Consider the following 19,971-nt stretch of genomic DNA (forward strand, 5'->3'; position numbering starts at 1 on the left):
GGTTTTCACTTAATTGAAAACAAAAACCAACTGTGTCTCAGCAGAGGGGAGACCTGGAGGTTAAAGGGCACATTCCGTTATACCATGGCTCTTTTTGGCATGCTGAATCTCAACCCATGTGATTAGAAACGCTCGCAGACAAAAGAAGAGCTTTGAGAACAGAGGTCAAGCCAGCATCTGAATCAAGTCCTTTAACAGATGATCACAAGGCTATTGAAAAATGTGCTAAGCAATCCAGCAGCACTGTGTGCCATGTTTATACACAGACTTGCAGGCAAAAGGCAAAACTGGGTGGGATTTTCAAAGCACTTGCATGATGGAGGATCCCATGCCTCACTCTGCAGGCTTCCTGGACTGGATCATGTCTTGTAGGGCTTGTCAGTCATGTAAAACACAGCAGTTGTATCATGCCATTTTTTATGGAGAACCACTATGCACATGCTCGCTGTCGTGCATACCACAATGGCTGTCCAGCCCTGGGTGCCTTGCTCCATACAGAAGGGACACAGGAGGCTGTCCAGTCCATTGCTGCTTTTAGCCTGGAATATATACTCCAAATGGAAGCCAATGTGAGGCAGGTGAGAAGAAACAAAATGCAGTATCTCCCAGGCAAAAACATGGCCTCTCACATTTTTCTGCATAATATTCAAGAAAGCCTCAAGCTTTAGAACGAAGTACATCTTTTTCTGCTCATGTTTCTCTTCTGCAGCCCCAGCACTTTCCTGTAGGCAAATCTTTGGTTTATTTCAAGATACCTCCCTAGATGGGTACTCTACTTGTGCCATATAGTGTATGGACAAATGTTTGAATGACCTAAAACATTACTTCTCTGGCTTGATCTACATGTGTGTGTTGACTTTGTTTTTTCTGGGAACTTTCCATGGGAGAATTAGCAGGTTGTTTGCTGTTTGCTTATCATTTCTGTGTGTTACTAGAGTCGCCTGAAGCACCCTGCAGTTACTGTTTGACAGAGGAACAGCTTCAATGGCACCTGTACAACTTGGTTTTATTTTCTCATTTTCTTTACAGTTGCTTTTTGTGTTGAGTAGGAATGGGAAATTGAGAACCTACAGATTCCTGTTTTGCAACAAGTGGAGATTAAGTTTGTCCTGGAGATGAAGGAGCCCCTAGCCTGCTCCCCTGCTTCTCTCCCTGCCAGTCCCCCGCTGCTGCCTGTGGATTCAGTTTTGTGAATTGTTTGTTGTTGTTTTTTAATACAGATAGCTTTTCCTTTCCTCAATTTAGGCGTGCTGCTGCTCTTTTAATTGCACTGATGGGATGATGGCTGTTTCTGTGTTTATCTCTCCCCCGTTATTTTTGCATATTCATGTTTTGCTTGTTAGTTATTTGAGGCCGCTCTATGCTAAGAGATGATTTCTTCATAATGATGGCTTTTTTTTTTTTTTTTTAAGTTGATGGAGTTAATTTAAAAATACAGATGTGTGTTTCCAATCATTCTTTCTATCGTGCATTACTGTATGTTTGTGAAACGCCATTGCTATGCTCTCCCAGTGCTGCTGTGTGCTGATGGCAAGAGCTGAGCAATGTCCATTCTGTCAGCTCCAGGGCTTCACTGGCCACTGCATGCTCGGCATCCTTTTGGCCTGAGTGGGACTGCCAGGCTTTAACTCTTCTACCAGAAGTGCTGTTTTCTTCCCTAATTGCTAAAGATGTGCTTCAAACCAATGCCCCTGTCTTAGGCCATCTGTATGCTTCCTGTCTGGGGGAAGGGAGGACAAGCTGGTGTATTTTGATCTTACTAATTAGTATCTAATGCCAATTTTTAGCTTAATAAGTTGTGGAATGAGCAAGGAGAACTGTTGCTTGGACTCAGTCTAAAGCAGAAATAACTTGGATGAGGAAGGTGTTTCTATTTTCATAACTTCTCTCTCGTTGGGGTAGTATTTTATTTTAGGCACGGTTTTGTTCTGAGCTGAGTGATGCTATGTTTTTACTGCTGCATGGACAGATGGGGGAAGGAAAAGAGAAGAAATGGCTGAGTCTTTAATTAGCAACAGAGAGCCAGTGCTTGCCTTTCCAGAGCGTTTGGGTTTTTATATAGGATGGGGAGACTGAGCAGTTCGATGGAACCAAAAGCCTTCTATCCACTGCCGGGGGTTTCTATGGTAACTGGCTCCCAAATCATATATACAAACAGAGCCGGTGGGAGGACCTCCTTCTGGCTGGTCTGCAGGAAACCCATCAGAAGAAGGGCGTTTTCAGGCTGTAAAAAGGCCTTGCAATGTAAATATTTTTTACTTTCTGATGAGTGGTGTAAGTTTTGGGATCACTGCTGAACACTGGCACAATTCTAAATCTGTTCCTGCATGTTGGCTGCTGCTGCTCATGGTAGGTGTGAAAGTAATCACTGTGAAGCTTGCAGAGGGCTGTGGGTGCACGGTGAGTTACCCAGCACAACATGCCGCTCATAAACATCTGGCTGCTGAACATAATTAATAACCTCGTTGCTGCCACATTGGTAGGCTGTATCCTACATGGCTTTTGTGCCAAGCAAACTAAATTATATATTTCGATTTTCCCCTTCTCATACTTCATAAAAAGCAGAAATTAGGAGGTTCCTCTCTAACCGCTGTACCTGGTGAATTAAGGGAAATTATCAACCTGATCAAATTAGAAGCATGAGAGCAGCCAAAGTGGCCATGACTCAGCCCAAGTGCATCCGTCCATTCTCTCTACATGTCACTTCTACTGGTGGAAAAAAATGAATGAATGATCAATTTAGCCTGCTGCCCTCCTTTTGAAATGTAGAGCAATTACTGTTATTTTTCACTCATCTGAAGTCAGGCACTGCTAACGTAGGGATCATTTCAAATCAGAGGTGGTTATTTATTGTGGCCATCAGTTCCACAAGGATTCCTCCCTGTTTTGATTTGGATAAAGGGGAGATAGCAAGATGTCTGTGCTAAATGATCTTTCCTCTTATGAGTGTCTTGGATGTTCAGTGAGTGGTAAGGTGCACGATAGCATTTGTTGAGCATAATTCCTGTGCTTTGCTAGGAGCTGGAAGGGATGATGCCTTTATTTGCATTGGACTTATCTAATGGGTACATAGTGGAGAGACTGTACACAAACTTACTATGTGAAAGTAGGTAAGACCTGCTACACCTGAGTGCACTACCTGTCCCATTATAGCTTTTAAATCTCCTCAGTGAAAATGACTTATTGTGCGTAAATTACAAGGCTAACAAAAATGTGCTCTAACCTGTGGAACGTGCAGCACATGTTAATTTTTGTTTGTTTTTCTATAATCAGGCATTTGCAGAAAGCTTTGTGTGATTTATTCTTTTCTTTTTAATGAATTGTTAAAAATGTTTGAAAAGGCATTAAATCTTCCTTTCTGCCATTAATCTGTAAAAGGGGAAGGGGATTTTAAATGGCCTCTTAGTATATTGCTTAATAAAACTGCTGATTCTAGCAGCACCGGAATAGGAACACATACTAATGTAGGAAACACTGAATGCAGTCAGAGCCTCCTGCATTTATGGAGAAAAAGACTAATAGCTCCATTTTAACAAGGCTCTTAACACTTTGGGCCATCAGCAGGCATTGAGTGAGTGAAATTGGGAGAGCTCCTGTGTGCTAAAAGCATTGAAGTTCACCATTTTGTACTCCAGTTGGAGCCTTCCTGCTTAGAATTGTGCTCTCTAGCCAACTCTGGTTGCCACCTTCAAAACAAACCAAGCAGTGGGCTGGCACTTTAACTGAGTGCACTAATGCTTCACTTCTGAAACAGCACCGGAGCGTGATAAATGTACATAAGTCCCAGATGGATACTTAGATTTGCAGTGGTGTTAGGGGAAGTTTCTGGATTTGTGTTAAGATTGAAAGCGATGCCTGTTTATATCGTGTTTTATACTTGAGAAAAGCACACACAGTGGAGGAAAACAGCAAACTTGGTACTAAGATACGTGCTTTGATTCAAGGAGTTACATTGCAGGAATCAGAAGCAGTATGCTTGCTTAGATTAGCTCCTCATTTTATTGAATTCTAGGAATAAAGCCAGTCGGGGAAAGGGGAGACAGTATCCCAGCTAGCATGCAAACAAGGAGAAGTCTTGAAGATTGTACCTGTTCTAAACAGCTCTTTGATACAGAAACCTTTCTTGTTAGCAGTGATAAGATTATGTAAGGGATTTGGAGCTTCTTTGAGCCCCTACCTTCCTTCTGTTGATTCTGGCATGTTGCAGCATCATATGTTCTCTGCTTATCATTTTGAAATGCATTGTTAGTAGCTGAGGTGCATAATTGATCTTCATCTCTAATTACTCTCCTCTCCACAGGTTCCTGGAAAAGGTCCAGATGGGAGCTCATACAATCTCCACTTCGAAGGGATGGAAAGGCAGTACGCATCTTTACCCAGGTACAGTGCTAAGCCTTGTACCACACACTCTCTGATTCACCCTCCCTCCAGTAGGTAGGGAAATCAGCCTAATCCCTGGCTCTAGCATGAGACATTTTATTGCAATTCCATCTTGTCACCTTTTGCTGCTGATGTATTACCATCTTTGTAAGTGTCCTAATAATTTGAACTTTTAGTTTTAAAGAAGAAAGTCTCTCTCACTGAACATGTCAGCGAGAGCCATGATCCGCTTGTAGAGAACGTGACACTGAGGAAGCTGGCTCTGCAGTGATTACAACAGGTCACAGCAGAGCATAACTAACAGAGTTTATAGTGATGAAATCCATCTGGCAATGATGGAGTACTGCTGTGGAAAGTCTCTGCTGCAGCAACCACAGCTACTGAAGTCCCATGTTGCTGCAAAGTCCCACTGAGTAGCAGTCCTATTCCAATAGGGCATTTCTGTGCCTAACTGAACCCTGCAGAAATAAGAGCCAATCCTCTGAAGGCTTTTTCAATTTTTAATCCTTATCCAACTCAGTCAAGAGTAATTCTGGTCTGAAACCAGTGGGATATAACAAAAAGAAAGCATTTCATAGATTTCAGCTCTGTTTCTATGGTATTACTAATAGTACGGTGTAAGATGTAGCAAACTAGAAAGAAGAGTGAGAGAACACCAGAAAAGAAGGTGGGAAGAAAGCTAGAAAACTAGAAAAAATTCTCCCTGTAGAAAAACCTTTAAGAGATTGCACAGTTCAATTCTTGGACCTCCTAATAAGGTAACTTATAAAAACAAAGCAAAAATATCAATTTATAAGCATGAAGAGATTCTTACTTGTGAAGTTGTGCTGACATTTAGGAAATCAATGAGTAGCCTCTTTTTCTTCTTTTTTTCTCCACTGGTCTGTTCGCATTCATAGGACTTACAGTGAAGGTTGACTGATAAATAGGTAATGCTGTGCTCAATTCAACATGAAAACAAAAATAATATCCTACCTTTGGAAACCCATTCATAGAGGCTTTTTTTTTCAATAAATATGTATATATCTATTGAAATATTTTTGTATACATACAAAAGATGTTTGTAGGCATTTTTAATGCGTATGATTTCTAAACTAAAAATGTGTCTTCAGTCTAGTTACTACCTTCAAATAGTATTTGTCAGCCCTGCTCCTGTGCACTTACTGGCTTTTCTAGCATTTTCATGGCTGTGTATATTCTTATTGTCCTGGTTAAAGAGACGGCTACTTTCATGGTCCTAAAAATTCATGTCTCCTATCATGTTGTAGCAGTGATTTTTGCAGATTAGTTATCTGCACTTTAATTATATAGTCCCTTTTTTTTTAAGTCTACGTTAACTTTGGTGGTTACTTCCTTTTGAATTACAAGAATGTAGTAGCAATTGGTGCCCAGTTTAACTCCCTACAGCAATTTTTCACATTCCCATATCATGTCTCCTTTTATTCATCTTTCCTTCAAGTGATTCAGCTTAATTTTTGCAGTCCTTAAAAATGGAAATTTCCCAGTGAAGTAATGTCCATTACCCTGAACTCTTTTTGTATCGCCAATATTGCTTTTGAGCTAGAATACCCAATAGTGAGCACAGTACTGTAGATGCAGGCACACACTTGCATTATGTAGCAGCAAAGTGTTCTGTGTATTCCATCTGCTTCAGTCCTTTAGCACCCTCAGTGTGTCTCCTGGATGTACGGCTCACTGAGGCACCCTGTGTACTTTACAGGTAAATCTGTCTGATCACAAATCTCAGTGCTCTTCCCGAAACTTCCATTCAAAGGAAACATGACTCTCTCAGCTCTTCTCAGCTCTTCTGACAGGTTTGAGCATTCAGCTGGCTGGAAATCTCCATTTAGGAAGTCATCCAGACATTCAATAAGCTTTTGGAGATCAGTGTGGAAAGAATATTGTTTCTCACTGCCTAAGAAGATTATGCTGCAGTGAGATGGAGTGTACATCAGATGGGTTATGAGCAGTGCCCAACCTAAAGGCTCACACTATCACGTGTAGGCCTTGTCACTTTCATGTATCCAAGAGCATTTCCATCTGGACATGAGCAGAGCTTTGGGATAGCCTGGCCTCAGATGTGCCTGCACATTGAGCAATTGGCTGCTGTGTTTTATGCTTACATTTTGTAAGTTTTGCAGTTTCACGTTACTGCAGTAATTAGGCCCTGACAGTCACAAATGACTGGATCACTACAGTGAAGTCTACATCGAGAAGAAGTGGATGCAGTCTCATTGCCAGACACTAATGGAAATGAGTGATTTCTTTTTTTCTCATGGCTGAATGCCCAGGAGTGTAGAGAAATCCAGGTAAAAGCCACCTATTTGCCAGTCTATTCTCAGTGGAGCATCTTGAACACTACTGTAATGGACATCATCAGAAGACAGGGAGGGGGATGGAAAAGGATAGAAATAGGTGGGGCTACTGGAGCAGCATTTCCCCAAAGAACACCATTCTTCTCCCCAGCATTCTCGTTGTTTGTGATCTTCCTCATCTTGGTCAAACTACCAAGCTGTATATGGTACAGAGGTGGCATATAATTGTCTATGAATTTATCCACTTAAGTCCAGCTTAATAAAAGATATTTAAGGAGGAACAGATGAGGGCTGTAGATGCTGGGAAGCAGTTTCTTTTTGCAATACAGCAATGAGCATGGGAGGCTCTGACTTTTGCCCGCCTCTCTGGCAAGGTGAGGAAAGTACTGAGGCTGCTTCTCATTTCCCTGGAGGAGGGTGAGGAGAGAATCTGTGCCATGTCAGGAGGAAGTGGGACCTGCATAGTAAAACTGTTCTGCTTACCTGAAGCCAACAGAAGCCATGCCGGCATGTGTATGGACACAGACAAATCAAGGAAGAGAGCTTTGGTTTTCCTCCCCACTGAGCAGGCAGGAAGGATCATCTGCCAAATAGCTTTATGAACATGCGGTGCCTGGAGGCACCACCCCGTTCAGTGCAAAGGCACATGAAGGGGAAGATTGTCAGCAGCATCTGCACATCTTTACGCTGGGTTGTAAAATCTGAGCGTTAAACAGCATTACTGCTTTGCCCTTTTGTATTTCTCTGGCTTTCTCTGAAGCTGTTAATTTAAGCCTAGGTATTATGGGCCAAATTCAGATGCTGTTAGTCTCTATTAAGAATATTTGAGGAATTCTGCTGCTGTGTTGCGTGTGCTTGCCTTCTCGGTATATGCCACAGCAGATCCAGTGCTCCAGTCTCACTGAGCTCAGTGACACCCCTTTCACCTTTGAATGCAGGATCTGTTCCTGTGTAAGGCTACGTTTTTAATTAACAGCTGAAAACAGGAGGCAGCAGCCTTTGGAGGAAAGCTTTGTATGTGACAGGTTTAGTGAGCAGCCAGATGAGTTACCTAGTTAAGTTTCTAGCTAGAATAGTGCCAGTCTGTACACTTTGTTTGGAAATGTCTACAGAGGCAAACATCTGAATTGGATGATAAATGGCTGTGGCAGGAGAGTGGCAGGTCTTCAGCTCACACTGCATTGTGCTGTTCCATCTGTAGAAAAGAAGCAAAATGAGAAAGACAGAATGGAAGGCTTTGCAAGAGAGATACAGTTCTTTGCACTCGGTGCTTGCGTATTGCCCTGGGGCTAAGGCTAAGTAGTGCTGAATGGTTTTATTAAGCAACGTTAAATCCCCCCTGCTTAGGAGGAGAATAGCTTGATTCTTACACTCCTTAGCCGCTTCTTTTGGGAAGAGGAGCATGACAAGGGTGTGGAAGCCAGAAAAACATTAGTATTTCTTAAACTATTTTTAACGACAGTTTTCTTTGTGTAATCCAGAATATTTCCCTGATAGAAGCATGGAACAGATACTAAGCTGAAATTGCTCTATTTGTTCACAGTTTTATTTTTGAACTTGCTTGTATGAAAGCCTGTCTTAATGTAAATCACAGGCTTGCCAATGACAGCCTTGTTCGGAAGAATCTCGTGTCTCCATACTTATTCTTTGCTGTGGTGATGGAAAAGCTGGCTGTGACCAAAAGCAGAGACTGTCAGACGCTGAGATGGAACGCTGATTCCAAAAGAAATCTAGTATTCCTGACTTTCTCTGGAATCCTCCTGTCTCTGAAAAACATGCATTTTGTCAAGAAAAGGGGTGGGACTGCATTCAGAACATCACAAACTAATTACCAGGACAAAAATAAAATGAGTTCAGGCTGTGTAGATGAGTTCAGCTCTATTGCTGTGGCTGGGAGGAGACCACTAAGCAAGCTAGCAATTGGCTCACAGGAATATCTATCTTCAATGTGTCATCCATCTTAAAAATGAGAAGCCTGCAAGTGTATTAAGGAAATGATTTTTGCACTACAGTGACATCCATGTAGTCTTGTCATGCTGGAAGTTTCTCTTCCCCTTAAACACGTAGCTTGCACTTCTTCATGCAGTAGTTAGAAGAAGCACAACTGTCATTTCTAGGTTTGAGGCCAGAAAGGACAACTTTAAATGCCTTATCTGAGCCTTCTAAGATCCTCTGCCTTTCTGCTTCAGACTATATTTTGATTTTGAGTTTTATTTTGATCCATCACGTTACTTTCATAAATGTAATTAAATTAATTAAAATTTCCAATAGTGGAGGAGAATTTGTCACATTCTGCAGAGTGTAATTATTTTGCTGTTTTAGAAATTGACTTCTTTTTTTCCTAAGTCTGAAGTTGTTTGATTTCCTTTTCCAGATACTCTAAGTTTCTACTAGGTTCTAAGAGCCATGTGGTCTGCAAAATCCCTGTTTTGGTAGCTGTATGCGATGATCCTGTATGTTATCTTTCAGCCTCACTCTCAGTAAATTAAATAGTTGAACACTTAAGTCTTTCACTATAGAGCATGAAAACAGCATTGACTCAGGAGACAGGAATCCCCATGCAGCCAAATTAGGAGATAGCCTCCAGTGTCAAGTCAAAAACATTTCCAACTGTTTGAATCAAAAGAAACATTTCTGTAACACCTATGTTGTGAGGAGATAAGGATCTTCAAAGAGAAGGAGTGGATTACTGAGCAAATTTCATTAGCTTTTTCTTGCAGTTGAGTGCTTTTGCCTTTATTTTACTGAGTTCATTTCAAAATGCACAATTTCGGTAATTTAATTGTATCCCAAAAAAAGTCATCTGAATGTGACTTACCACAGATCACAAGAAAAAGTTAATTCTCTATTAAATAAATCATCATTCACCATTGTCTAGTAGAATGTGAAATTAATATACTGACATTACTTAAATATGTATAAAGTGTATTTGCCTAGTTAGCAAAAAGAAATCACAATTTTTAGTGCAGGATATAATTAGCTGCAAATCAACTTGTCAGAGCATTCCTAACCTATGGGAATTGACTAACCAAGGAGCACAGATGAAAAAGGAAGGCTTAAAATCAATAATTTAAATCAAGATTCCCTGCTTGTTGGGTAAATCACAATTATGTTTTTCATTTTAAATCCCTTTGATTTAACTGGGTCCACCCATATTGCTAGAAGTCTGTCCTTCTTCTCATTTTAGATATTTCATTTATTTTCTTCCTTGATATCAGAAAGTATGTTGCATTATATTCACTCAGCACCACAGTCATGGTTATAGCTGAGGGATGGGACGTCACACAGTGGCACGGTGCTAGTCCATAATGCTGACAGTGCTGTCCTGCACTACTGCTGCTCTTCTGCCAAGTTATCTTCTAGGGACCTTCCTGGTGCTCAGCAACTTCTTAATAACTGTCTGCTCTCAACCTTCCATTGTTCCGCTCTCCAGCTGACTTCATTACATGGCTCTACTCGGCTTCTTTTTATCTTTTTATAGCCCAAAGTCATGCTCTGTGATAGGCAGATGCGGAGTACAGGAATTGCAGGTGACACTAGTTCTGTCTTCTAGCACTGTTAAAACTATAACATCCTTCACCTCATTTAATAGAGCACCTGCAGACATATTTTCATAAACACAGGTTGGGTTTTTTGTTATTTTTGTTGGTTTTGTGGGTTATGTTTAGCTTTGCCAAAATAGATGTTGTTGTTTTTTTTTTTAATATTCACCTGATAGAGCTGCAAAGCTAAGGCAACTTGATCATTTGAAGTCTTAACAAAAATTAAATAGGATTATAATTAAGTAGGGAGTAAAAATGAATAACCCACCTAATTTCATCATCCTACTCCTATGAAACATAAATAATATTCAAACAGTATATTCTACAGTACACTTGATTATTAACTTTCTCTTCTGTTTTAGTCATCTAAGTCATATCAGTAACTCAGGGATATTTTTTAAATGTGATTTTTATCTTGACAGCTGTATTTTCATTGAAAATGCAGCTAAGTCTTATCTGTCTGCATCTTCCAATGTAGTGATCTCATTATAAATGAAGTATGTGTATGGTTTTCATTGGTTTTTAAGTCCTGGCAGATGAATTTAGAATCAGGTTTAATGGAAATACTGGTCCTACTCGAGGACCTCCAAGATACATTGCAATAAACCAGCCATGATGAAATGTGGGCAAAGAAAAAGAGATCATTCTTACATGCTAGAGCACAGGCTTGAGAACCAGGCTGCTTTGCTTATTAAAAGATTAGCTTAAATCCAATATCAAACAGTTTAAAATTTGCTTAACTAACTTTACTTAACTCTGCAAGGAAATAAAACTGATTGCTATAGAAACTGTCTGACATCTGTGAGAGGTCAGGAAAGCCATTGTATTTCAAGAAGAACAGCATCCATGTCTGAAATGGGACACCTCGTTTGTGATAAATGCACACAGCAGGAAGCTGGAAGTGCTCTGTTGCATCTTGCTATTACCTTTGTTTCAGTTGCTTCACCGCACTGTGCTGTGGTACTAATAACACCTCTGTGTCATATATGATGTCTGAAGGCTTTTTTCTATGTGTGTGTGTGCTATCAAATTACATTTGTCCTAAAACTTTTGCAGTTCATAAATAATCTGTGCATACCTTCTGCAGGGAGAGTCTCAGGATTAAAAGCCAGTGCCGGTAGGGAAGTGTCTGCAGGATGCTGTGGACATACCTCAAAAAATGCTCTTGTGTTTGAGGCAACCAAAATTTATCCAGGACTTGGCTGAAAGGAAGAAAGAATATTGTAAACAGGATCAGAAGAATAGATATAAGTGGAATTTTAAAAGAAGGGGATGTAGTTGTTAAATATTAATACAGCTTTCTAATGAAGAAAAAAATATCAACTGAAACTAACTGAGTGTCTCTGTCCTGGCCACATTGAGTCTTTATGCTGAAAAAGTATACTTTAGAAAGCCAGAAAGGTCAAAGTTCGTGACATCAAATCATGGATTGTGGCTGGTAGGCCACCTCTGTAATTTCCATGGGAATAACTAAAGAAAATTGAGCAAAGAAAATGCCTTCAACAACTGGGACATAGCTTGAAAAGAACACTAAAAGCCAGATGTCCCAGAAGAATACTTTGGAATTGTAGGGGGAGGCAGACAGGGATGGGTTTTGTCAATTTTTTCTAGTAAGTCAGTCAACTCCTCGTAGCAAAGAGTCCATTAATGCAATATGGAATAGTTTAGAAGTCAATTAATATTTTGAAACTAAACAACTAGCTTTTTTATTGCAAGGAGATATTAGCTGGAATAAAAATACTTCAGAATGTCACATTTACAAAAAACATGGTTCTGGCATGGATTTTAGCGTATAAGAAGGCATAAGGACTGCTCACTAAAACTAGGAACTCCAAATAGAGCTTAAAAAAAAAAAAGTAATAGTAGAGGAAAACGTTGCTTTTGAACAAAAGGGCTTGAATTAATATTATAAAATTTAATGAAGTCATGGAGACATCGCCTCAGTAACAGAAAAGAAAGCTGTATTAGCTATGCTTCCAATGAGTAAAAGAACAAAACAGCTGTTCAGAACAAAATCTTAATGAAAGAAATAAGTGTCAGTATAAAATGGTTAGGTTGAGATGAAGGATCTGTGGAAAAAAAGATAACTGAATGCAAATTAAAAACAAGAAGATCAAATTGAAAAACAAAAGCATATGTCCCATAGAATTCATCAACAAAGTGATGTGCTGAGTGAAACCTGGGGAATAAGATGTGTGCTACAAAATGCAAATACATCCTCTGCATTGTCAGGATGGATATTGAAATTGCTCAGGAAAGCAGAATGGGAAACTCAGCTGGCTGCTGTGTTGCTGTGGATATTTGGAATAAAAATTTTGCTGCTTGTGTTGGGCTGTAAGTCTGATCTGATTGAAAAGTTTGGGCTCGAGGATTCAGGTGAGGAAATAAGTTTTTGCAGGAAAGTTCTTTGTAAATTAAGATAAGTCAACCCCAGTGTAGACATTACCTTTCTCTTGGTAAATAAGTGGCCAGTGAGTGTCCTTCAGAAACAGCTAAGAGAGAAGAAATGTAGGAAGCTAAAAGCACTGGGTAGAAATGCCTGAGATACCTGAGGACATTGGGTGAGGACTTTCTGAGCAAGCGTCCTGCATTCCTCTGACAGCGTTGTGCATAATGTTTTGCACGTTCCAACATAGCTCTGCAAGGCACCTATAAACAAACAGCAGCTGTGTGATGGCACCCATCATTCAGAAGGTGGTCTGCAGGTAGTTCTCCATAATCTAGCCTATACCCTTATCCTCCCAAAATCTTTGCAAAGCAGGTTCTGCAAAAGCAGGAAAGGTTAAAAAGAACAAGGAAGTTGCACTGTCATGATGACAAGATCTCAGTTTCTAATAGCAAGCCATTCAAAGCAAATCACTTAAAAGTATTCCTATGTGTACACTTCTGAAAGAGGATAGACAATAAAGTAGGAAAGTGAATTGTTTGTGAACAGTCCTTAAATCTTAAGGACTGAAATACAGTTCTGGGTTCTTTTACAGACACATGAGGAGGGAACGGGGCTGTGAGCACTCAGTGCCACCTTCTGAGAAATGAGAACTTTAGAGAAACTCAGGAACGAGGCCTTAAAACAGACCTGTGGCTGTTTATGGTTGTTAGCCTCTGTGAAAACCTGCCTTGAGAGGAGAGAGCTTGTATATAAACGGGTGATTAAAGGAAAGAGGTAACTAATTTGGGATGAAGAGAATCACTGAAGAAGTTAATAGTAAAAACAGTTGCTAGAGCAGCTGTTTAACACAGCACATCCAACTTGCAGCCAAACTGCTTCTATTTCATGACTAGGTGACATACTTAATTTCTCGGCACAGAAGTCTCTTAAACACATATCGAGAATATTCTAAATGCCATGGTTTTTTACCCGCTTTCTTTGCTCATATATTCACCTAAGGCTGTTATTTTACTCTTCATCTGTGGCATTTCAGAAAGTCATGCTTTGGATATGTTGATCCAGGTTGAGTAACACCTTATTCTGCAAGAAATTCCATAGAAACTAGTATAAGCCTGATCCCGACCCATTGCAATCCATGGTTATGTTCCTCTCAGTTTCAGTGGGCAGAAGCTTTGCTGGCTGTGTTAGTTTGAGAGTAATTTGATAAGCTTTGGTGATATTTCTTATACCTAATTGGCATCCTTGCTTTTTCTCTCTGAACTCTGCACATCAATGTAGTCAAAACTTCTCCACGTTTTGGAGATACTAGAAAAAGGAGCGTGCCTTTGCATGCTATTTTCTTCTCCACCATGTTGACTCTTAGCACAGTTGTAAGTGAAGTAGGACTTAAAAATAAATGTAATTCAAGGTCATTGGAGAATTGCAAGCATTCACATCAGTAGCAGTTATGGTCCATTAACTTTGTAAAGAGCCAACATAGAGCTGAAACTTTTGTTGTACCCTGTTAGAGAAAATTAATTCCTGCTGTCTTAAGAATCTTCACTCTCATCTCTAGGCTTGGAAGAGATTGTATTGTTCTAGCATTTAATCGTTATGTAAATTAGCACTAATTTTGTCACTCAGCACCTGTACAAAATTTTCTACTAGAACAGTTCTTTAAAATATGGCATAAACAAAGCACAAGATGCACTGGGATACTGCTCTTTCTTATGTACTGCTCTTCTTTCTGCTTATTTGGGAAAATCTGTATAAACTACTTAAAGATGCCAGGGACGTGCCAGAAGTACACTAACCAGAGTTGGTAGGCATGTGGTTGGTGTTGTATAGTATGTAGGCCACTCTTGTCCAAAAGAGAGATTCATTTAAAGGTTAGAGCAGCTGGTGAGGTGAGGAGTCATGTAAACTGGAAGCTGTTCTTCAAGTCACTATCTTCTCTCTGTGTGCAGAGTAATTGATATTTCATGAACTTGTAACAGCTGAAAAAACAAAGCAGAACATGCAAACGCATTGACTGTATAACATACATGGGAAGCAAAAGGAGGCAAGCATTAACTTTAATACAAGGTGAATTATCTGCCATCTTTGTTCCACTCCAGATGTAATTCAGCAAGGAGATTGGATCTGTGTGCTACCTAGCCTGATACAGTGTGTTAGCAAATGGCAGCCAGTTCCAAGCAAGAAAGAAGAGGGGGCAGTAATGGTGTGAACAAAGCCCAGCCCAGGTTATCAAATAAAACCCAAACACATGGGGGTGCTTGGATTTTGAGTGGCCAGAGCTTTCCTCCATTTAAAGCAGAAAAAGAGCCTTTGTTTTCCAGGTGAAAGGAAGTACTCTGAGAGCAGTCTGTTGTAGATCATGACAAAATCTGGCAAGCAAAACCAATCTCAGCAAGATTTCACAGTTGAAAATCCACGTGAATGGCTTTTTGCTTGGATCTAGGTGTTAGTGCGCTGTTGTACATAGCCATGTGCCATCAGGTTTTGGTCCCTCACTTAGCATTTGTATTATGAATTTTGAATCAGTCTGTGATGCCATGCTTTAAAGAAAAGAAATATTTCTTTCCTGAGAACTGAGCAGCTTCAGCGCAAAAAGAATGCATTTTTAGAAGACCGTTTTTATTGTCATGTTTTTCCTTTCATTTTATTTTCTTAGGGAGGTCATAGCAGCATTCTCTTGAACTGAAATCAGCCACCCAAAACAGTAGCTACAAAAAAATGAATAGAAGAAAGGACATACTAACAGTTTTTCTTCCAAAGACCTGTAACAGCAAACATGCTTTACATTCAGCAATTAGAGATTTCCAAAATGATCTAAAAGCATTAAGGACAGTTCTCCCTGCCTGTCTGACTCCATGCCGGGAGCCCTCTAGTTAGCTTTTTAGAGCTCTCCAGAGGCACTGGGGTTTCTCAGTGACTGAGGCACTGGGCTCAATGTGAGCACCTTTTGTTAAGGAGCCCCATGCAGCTCAGTGTGCCGCACCCCCGCAGCACAGCATGGCTATGCCAGTGCTGAGAGCTGCACTGTGCTGATTGAGCAGCTGCCTCTGCAACACAGCATAGGGTGGCACGGCAGAGCAGCTGGGAATGAAAGTGGATTTCAGAAGGGAAAAAAAAAAAAAAAAAAAAAAAAAAAAAAAAAAAAAAAAAAAAAAAAGCCAATTAAATTAGTCAGTTGAAATTGAGTAGGGGTTTACAACTTGGATTTTTAGGCCAGGATCCATCAGAGCACTTAAGCACCTGCTTTAATGTGAACACATTTTGCTTTTCAGTAACAAGCGTTTGCCTGGCTATCAGAGGCCTCCAGGAAACCTGAACTTAAATGCGTATTGTGAAGCAGGGGAAGGATGGGAGACAGTCAGGGATACTTAAATAAATTTTGTATTTTCTCTCCCTGAGCTTTCTGTGGTTTAAATAATGCCTCCCTAATGTTACCTTAATGCTCTGGCTTTTGTTAAATATCCTGTACATAATATGAAAAAAAGGTCATTTAATGAGTAATTCAACTTTTTCTCTGAAGGGACTGGTTACTGATCTTAACTTGGAATCTCTTTAGTATTGTTGAAGGGAGTAACAACCTTAATGTCATTTTAGTTTGATTTCTTTGTGTGAAGGGCTGACAGGTCTCCCTTCTCTCCCATCACCAAACATCTAAAGAGAGCTCTGCTACTGAGAGATTACTGTGCTGGTCCTTGGTCCTGCAGAGATTTCATCAGAAGCATTTCGTTCTTAGCAGACAATGGACTGCCCGTTATTGCACTTCTTTGCACACAGTCTAAAAATATAAATGGAAATTATAATTACATCTGTAATGCTGGGTCCCAGCTGAAATCACTTTAATCCCCACCTGGGGGAAAAAATCAATGCAAAACCCTTAACCCTGGTCTTCCTCCTTAGACATTTCATCTTCAGTTGTACTAGTAGTACATTCTACAAGTTGTTTGTCAAGGAATTGTAGCAAACAGAGGCCATTTTGCATCCGTTGAAAGGTACTGTTTCTTTCTGCTTTTCTGACTTAGAAGCTGAAATATCCATCTTGAGCCTTGCATTATATTGTAGTTGTTTCATATGGTACAAAACTCCCCCCCTTTACTTTTTGATCATTTAAAAAAGGGGACCTTTTACAGGCTGCAAAGTTCTTTAAAGAAAATTCCGTTTTACAGGAATTCAGATCCCACGTGTGTTTGTGAAAGAGGAACCCAGGTCAGCACTGTGGGTTTAATGCTGAGGTGTGGAAAAGGCATCATTCTCAACTCACCACAGGACCCTCTTCTACACTGTGCTTTTTGGCCATGGGATTCAAATAGAAGTCTGTCAAGGTTAAATAACAAATTTGTTGTTGTTTTTTCATACCACCATCTGTGACTGCCTCCCGACCATGAAGTGCTTTGTGCTTTTGAAATGTGCACCCTTCTGCAAACCTGCACTAAGCACCTATAGCTGTGTGAGTGAGTATTGGGGAAGAGGGACTGCTGGTCTGCTTCAAGGTCTGCACAAGCTATTAACTGTACACTGATTGCAGCTTTGTCCAAAGCACCTGGTTCTGGTAGCACCTGCAGGGTGCTGTAGTGGAGGGCACACCGCTACCATGCCCTAGCTGTCAGTTCACTAATTGTAGATGTTATGTCCATGTACGTGGTGGGCTATTCCTCTAGTAGATTGCCTTGTAGCTTAGTAATTGCATGTAATTACCTCTCTCCAGATCACGAGCACTCAGAAAGCGGGAAATAAAATAATTGTGTTGCCCTTTCTTTTATCTGGATACTTAAAAGAGAGAGTCTGAAAGGAATGTTTCCATGGGGAGAGAGGTATTTCAGCAACCCGTGTCCTGCACTCAGCTATTCCTTTGCTATCTAGGGCTTTCAGACCTTAACTTCCTGACTTCATTCCAGGATACAGATGTCTCATTCTCTCCGTGCCCTCTCCTCCCCCTTCAGATACCATTTTCCTATACAAGAGCCTAATCCAGAGCTCACTGAAATGCTACCATTGACATCCAGAGGCTTCAGCTGAGCCTGGATGAGGCTGGGGCACCAAGTTCCATGCAGCATTGTGTTATCCCCTCTTCTGTCTGCTATCTGGGCAGGGCACAGATTGCTTTCCACCTTTCCTTCCTGCTGCAAAGTGCACTGATGTTTTTTTTATGAACATGCCACTTCAAATCTATCACATCACACCATCTGAAAATAGTTAGAATTATATTGTAGTAGTGACCTTTATTGTTCATTAGTGAATCAGCAGCCTAGCTTACTGTGGCTTTAAATGAGCTATATAAATTGGTTGTTATTTTCGATGATGATTCCCTTGATTTGAACATACCCGAGCAAAGATAATTGTTTGATTGATTCATTATGTAAAAGATTTGTTTCAAGTTAGAGGGTATTTTTATTTAATTTAAAGGAAATTTCCAGGCAAATTGAGACATGCTGTCTTTAGGCATGTCTGGAATCTTTACCAGACTCTTACCAGGCTCACATAGAGAGGTTCCATTCTCTTTTACTCTCTGATGACCCATGGTAGCTTTGCTGGAGCAGGGAGAAGTACCTGGGAGTGTCTATCTGGATGTGGAGGTGTCATCATCAACTGAATTGAAGCTGATGATGGTAATGTGACTTGCGCATAGGGCTTTACTGCATGTGGTTGTTTTTTGCCACATTTAAAGGAAACCAAAGCTAACACATAGCCATGCTTTTCAAAGCTTCTTTTTATCACAGCAGTAGCTTGCTCCCGTCCTTCAATGGCTGTGCTGTCATTTTTGTGAGGTATCACTAAATCCCAGCTATTGGCATCGGGTGCCCATTGCTTAGAAAGGTAGTGCTGCAGTGCATGTTTAAAGCCTGTTTTTCTGTCCTCTGCAGTGTGCTGCCTCTTCCAGCTTCATCATCCTGATGTCTTCTGTCCTAGGTACATGACTAAGCTGATAGAATTGTTGCCAGAGGCTGTGGTTGCTCTCTCTAGGAGGTTGCTGTGCTCCAAGAACTTTACTGTTGCAAATCTTATTTTGTCATCTGGCATGCAGTATGGTTTGCAGATGGCATAGAAGAAATTTGTTTAGAAGTTGCTTATCTCCTCTATTACAAGCGTTGGGGGTTGCATAAATCTGGTATATTGAGAATTGCACCAGTTTGCAAAGAGCGAAGGATTCTGCATCCAGGAACCATGTAAATAAGTCCTGCTGGGTATATGATGCTGCCTCAGAGAGGAGCACATGGGAAAAAATCACACGAGTCCGCTGATGTCCTGTTATCTTCCCTCTTAGACAGCATTGCCAGGACTTTTATTGCTGGAGAGGAAAGAAGAGTTGCCAGGCCAGGAGTGTAGGACACAGCTGGTATTGTTGGATGGGAGAGCGTGCAGAAGAAACTACAGGGAAGAAAGGGGAAGGGAGCAGTTACAGAGATGTATGTGGTAGCAGTGCCATGAGTGCGCCTCATCCCCAAACAGCTTCCCTACAGGGCATACTGACGGGCTGGATGGGGAACCAACCAGACTCACTGCTGAGTCTCACCTCTCTGCTTCTCCTACCAGGATCTGATGTGCCAACCCCTCCTAATCTGAACAAGTCAACAGCTCGGCCCAGGCTGCCATCTCAGAGAATGGTGAGGGCTTTGTAAATAGAGGAAACAATTGAATGATAAGTTCACACTTCAGCACGCTGCTTAACAACCTGATAACAGTTAATTACATACAGTATTTTTAAATGCAACAACAGGCAGATAACTCATGCAGAGATGGAACACAGACACTGGGCTTTACCACTGAAGGTTAACCTCTTACTGCCCACGCCCCTAAAGAGGCCTGCAGCCTGAAGCTCCCTCTTCTCACCAGCTTTGAACATTCACTGGCCAGCAGTGACTCAGGGACATCTCCAGCTCTTTTCCTCAGCAACAGGTGAGCACAGAGCTGGAGCAAGCTGCTCTTAGCCCACAGCACTTGCAGAGCCCCTCTTTGAGCAACCTTGTCCTGGTGGGCAAGGTGTGCGGGGTGGTAAAGCATGGGATGTTTCCACCACAGCAGCAGGTAGCGTGTGTCCAGTCAGCAGTTGCTGTGCTGGCTGCAGCTGCACTGATGTTAGTGTAACAGTAGAAGCTCTTAAGGAAGAAGCCAGCATAAACACAGCTGGAAGGGGCTGCAGTCACAGGGCGCTCGTGGCCGTCTGCGTGTCTCGGCAGCTGCAGGCAGTGCTACTGCTCTCTGGGCACTGGGTGGGACGTTTCCGTCTCTCCTGGCCCTGTGGGATTCGGGGGTTTGACCCTTGTTATTTAAAGCTCAACTTCAGGACGTCTGCTGTCAGAGCGCCTGCAAAGTTTGTGACTTAATGCAAGTCTAATTAACTGATTTGCCTATC

At 41.1% G+C, this 19,971-nt stretch overlaps 1 protein-coding gene across 3 annotated transcripts in view; it reads left to right on the forward strand.

Moving 5' to 3' along the window:
- Positions 1–19,971, forward strand: part of PARD3B (par-3 family cell polarity regulator beta) — a 361,423-nt gene that overhangs the window by 327,856 nt on the left and 13,596 nt on the right. For all 3 annotated transcript variants that reach the window (XM_072341851.1, XM_072341853.1, XM_072341852.1), the window contains one exon: positions 4,301–4,380. In XM_072341851.1, the coding sequence (XP_072197952.1) occupies positions 4,301–4,380 (80 nt within the window). The remainder of the gene's footprint in view (positions 1–4,300; positions 4,381–19,971) is intronic.

The sequence above is a fragment of the Excalfactoria chinensis genome, chromosome 7 (assembly GCF_039878825.1).
Source record: "Excalfactoria chinensis isolate bCotChi1 chromosome 7, bCotChi1.hap2, whole genome shotgun sequence".
Lineage (NCBI taxonomy): Eukaryota > Metazoa > Chordata > Aves > Galliformes > Phasianidae > Excalfactoria > Excalfactoria chinensis.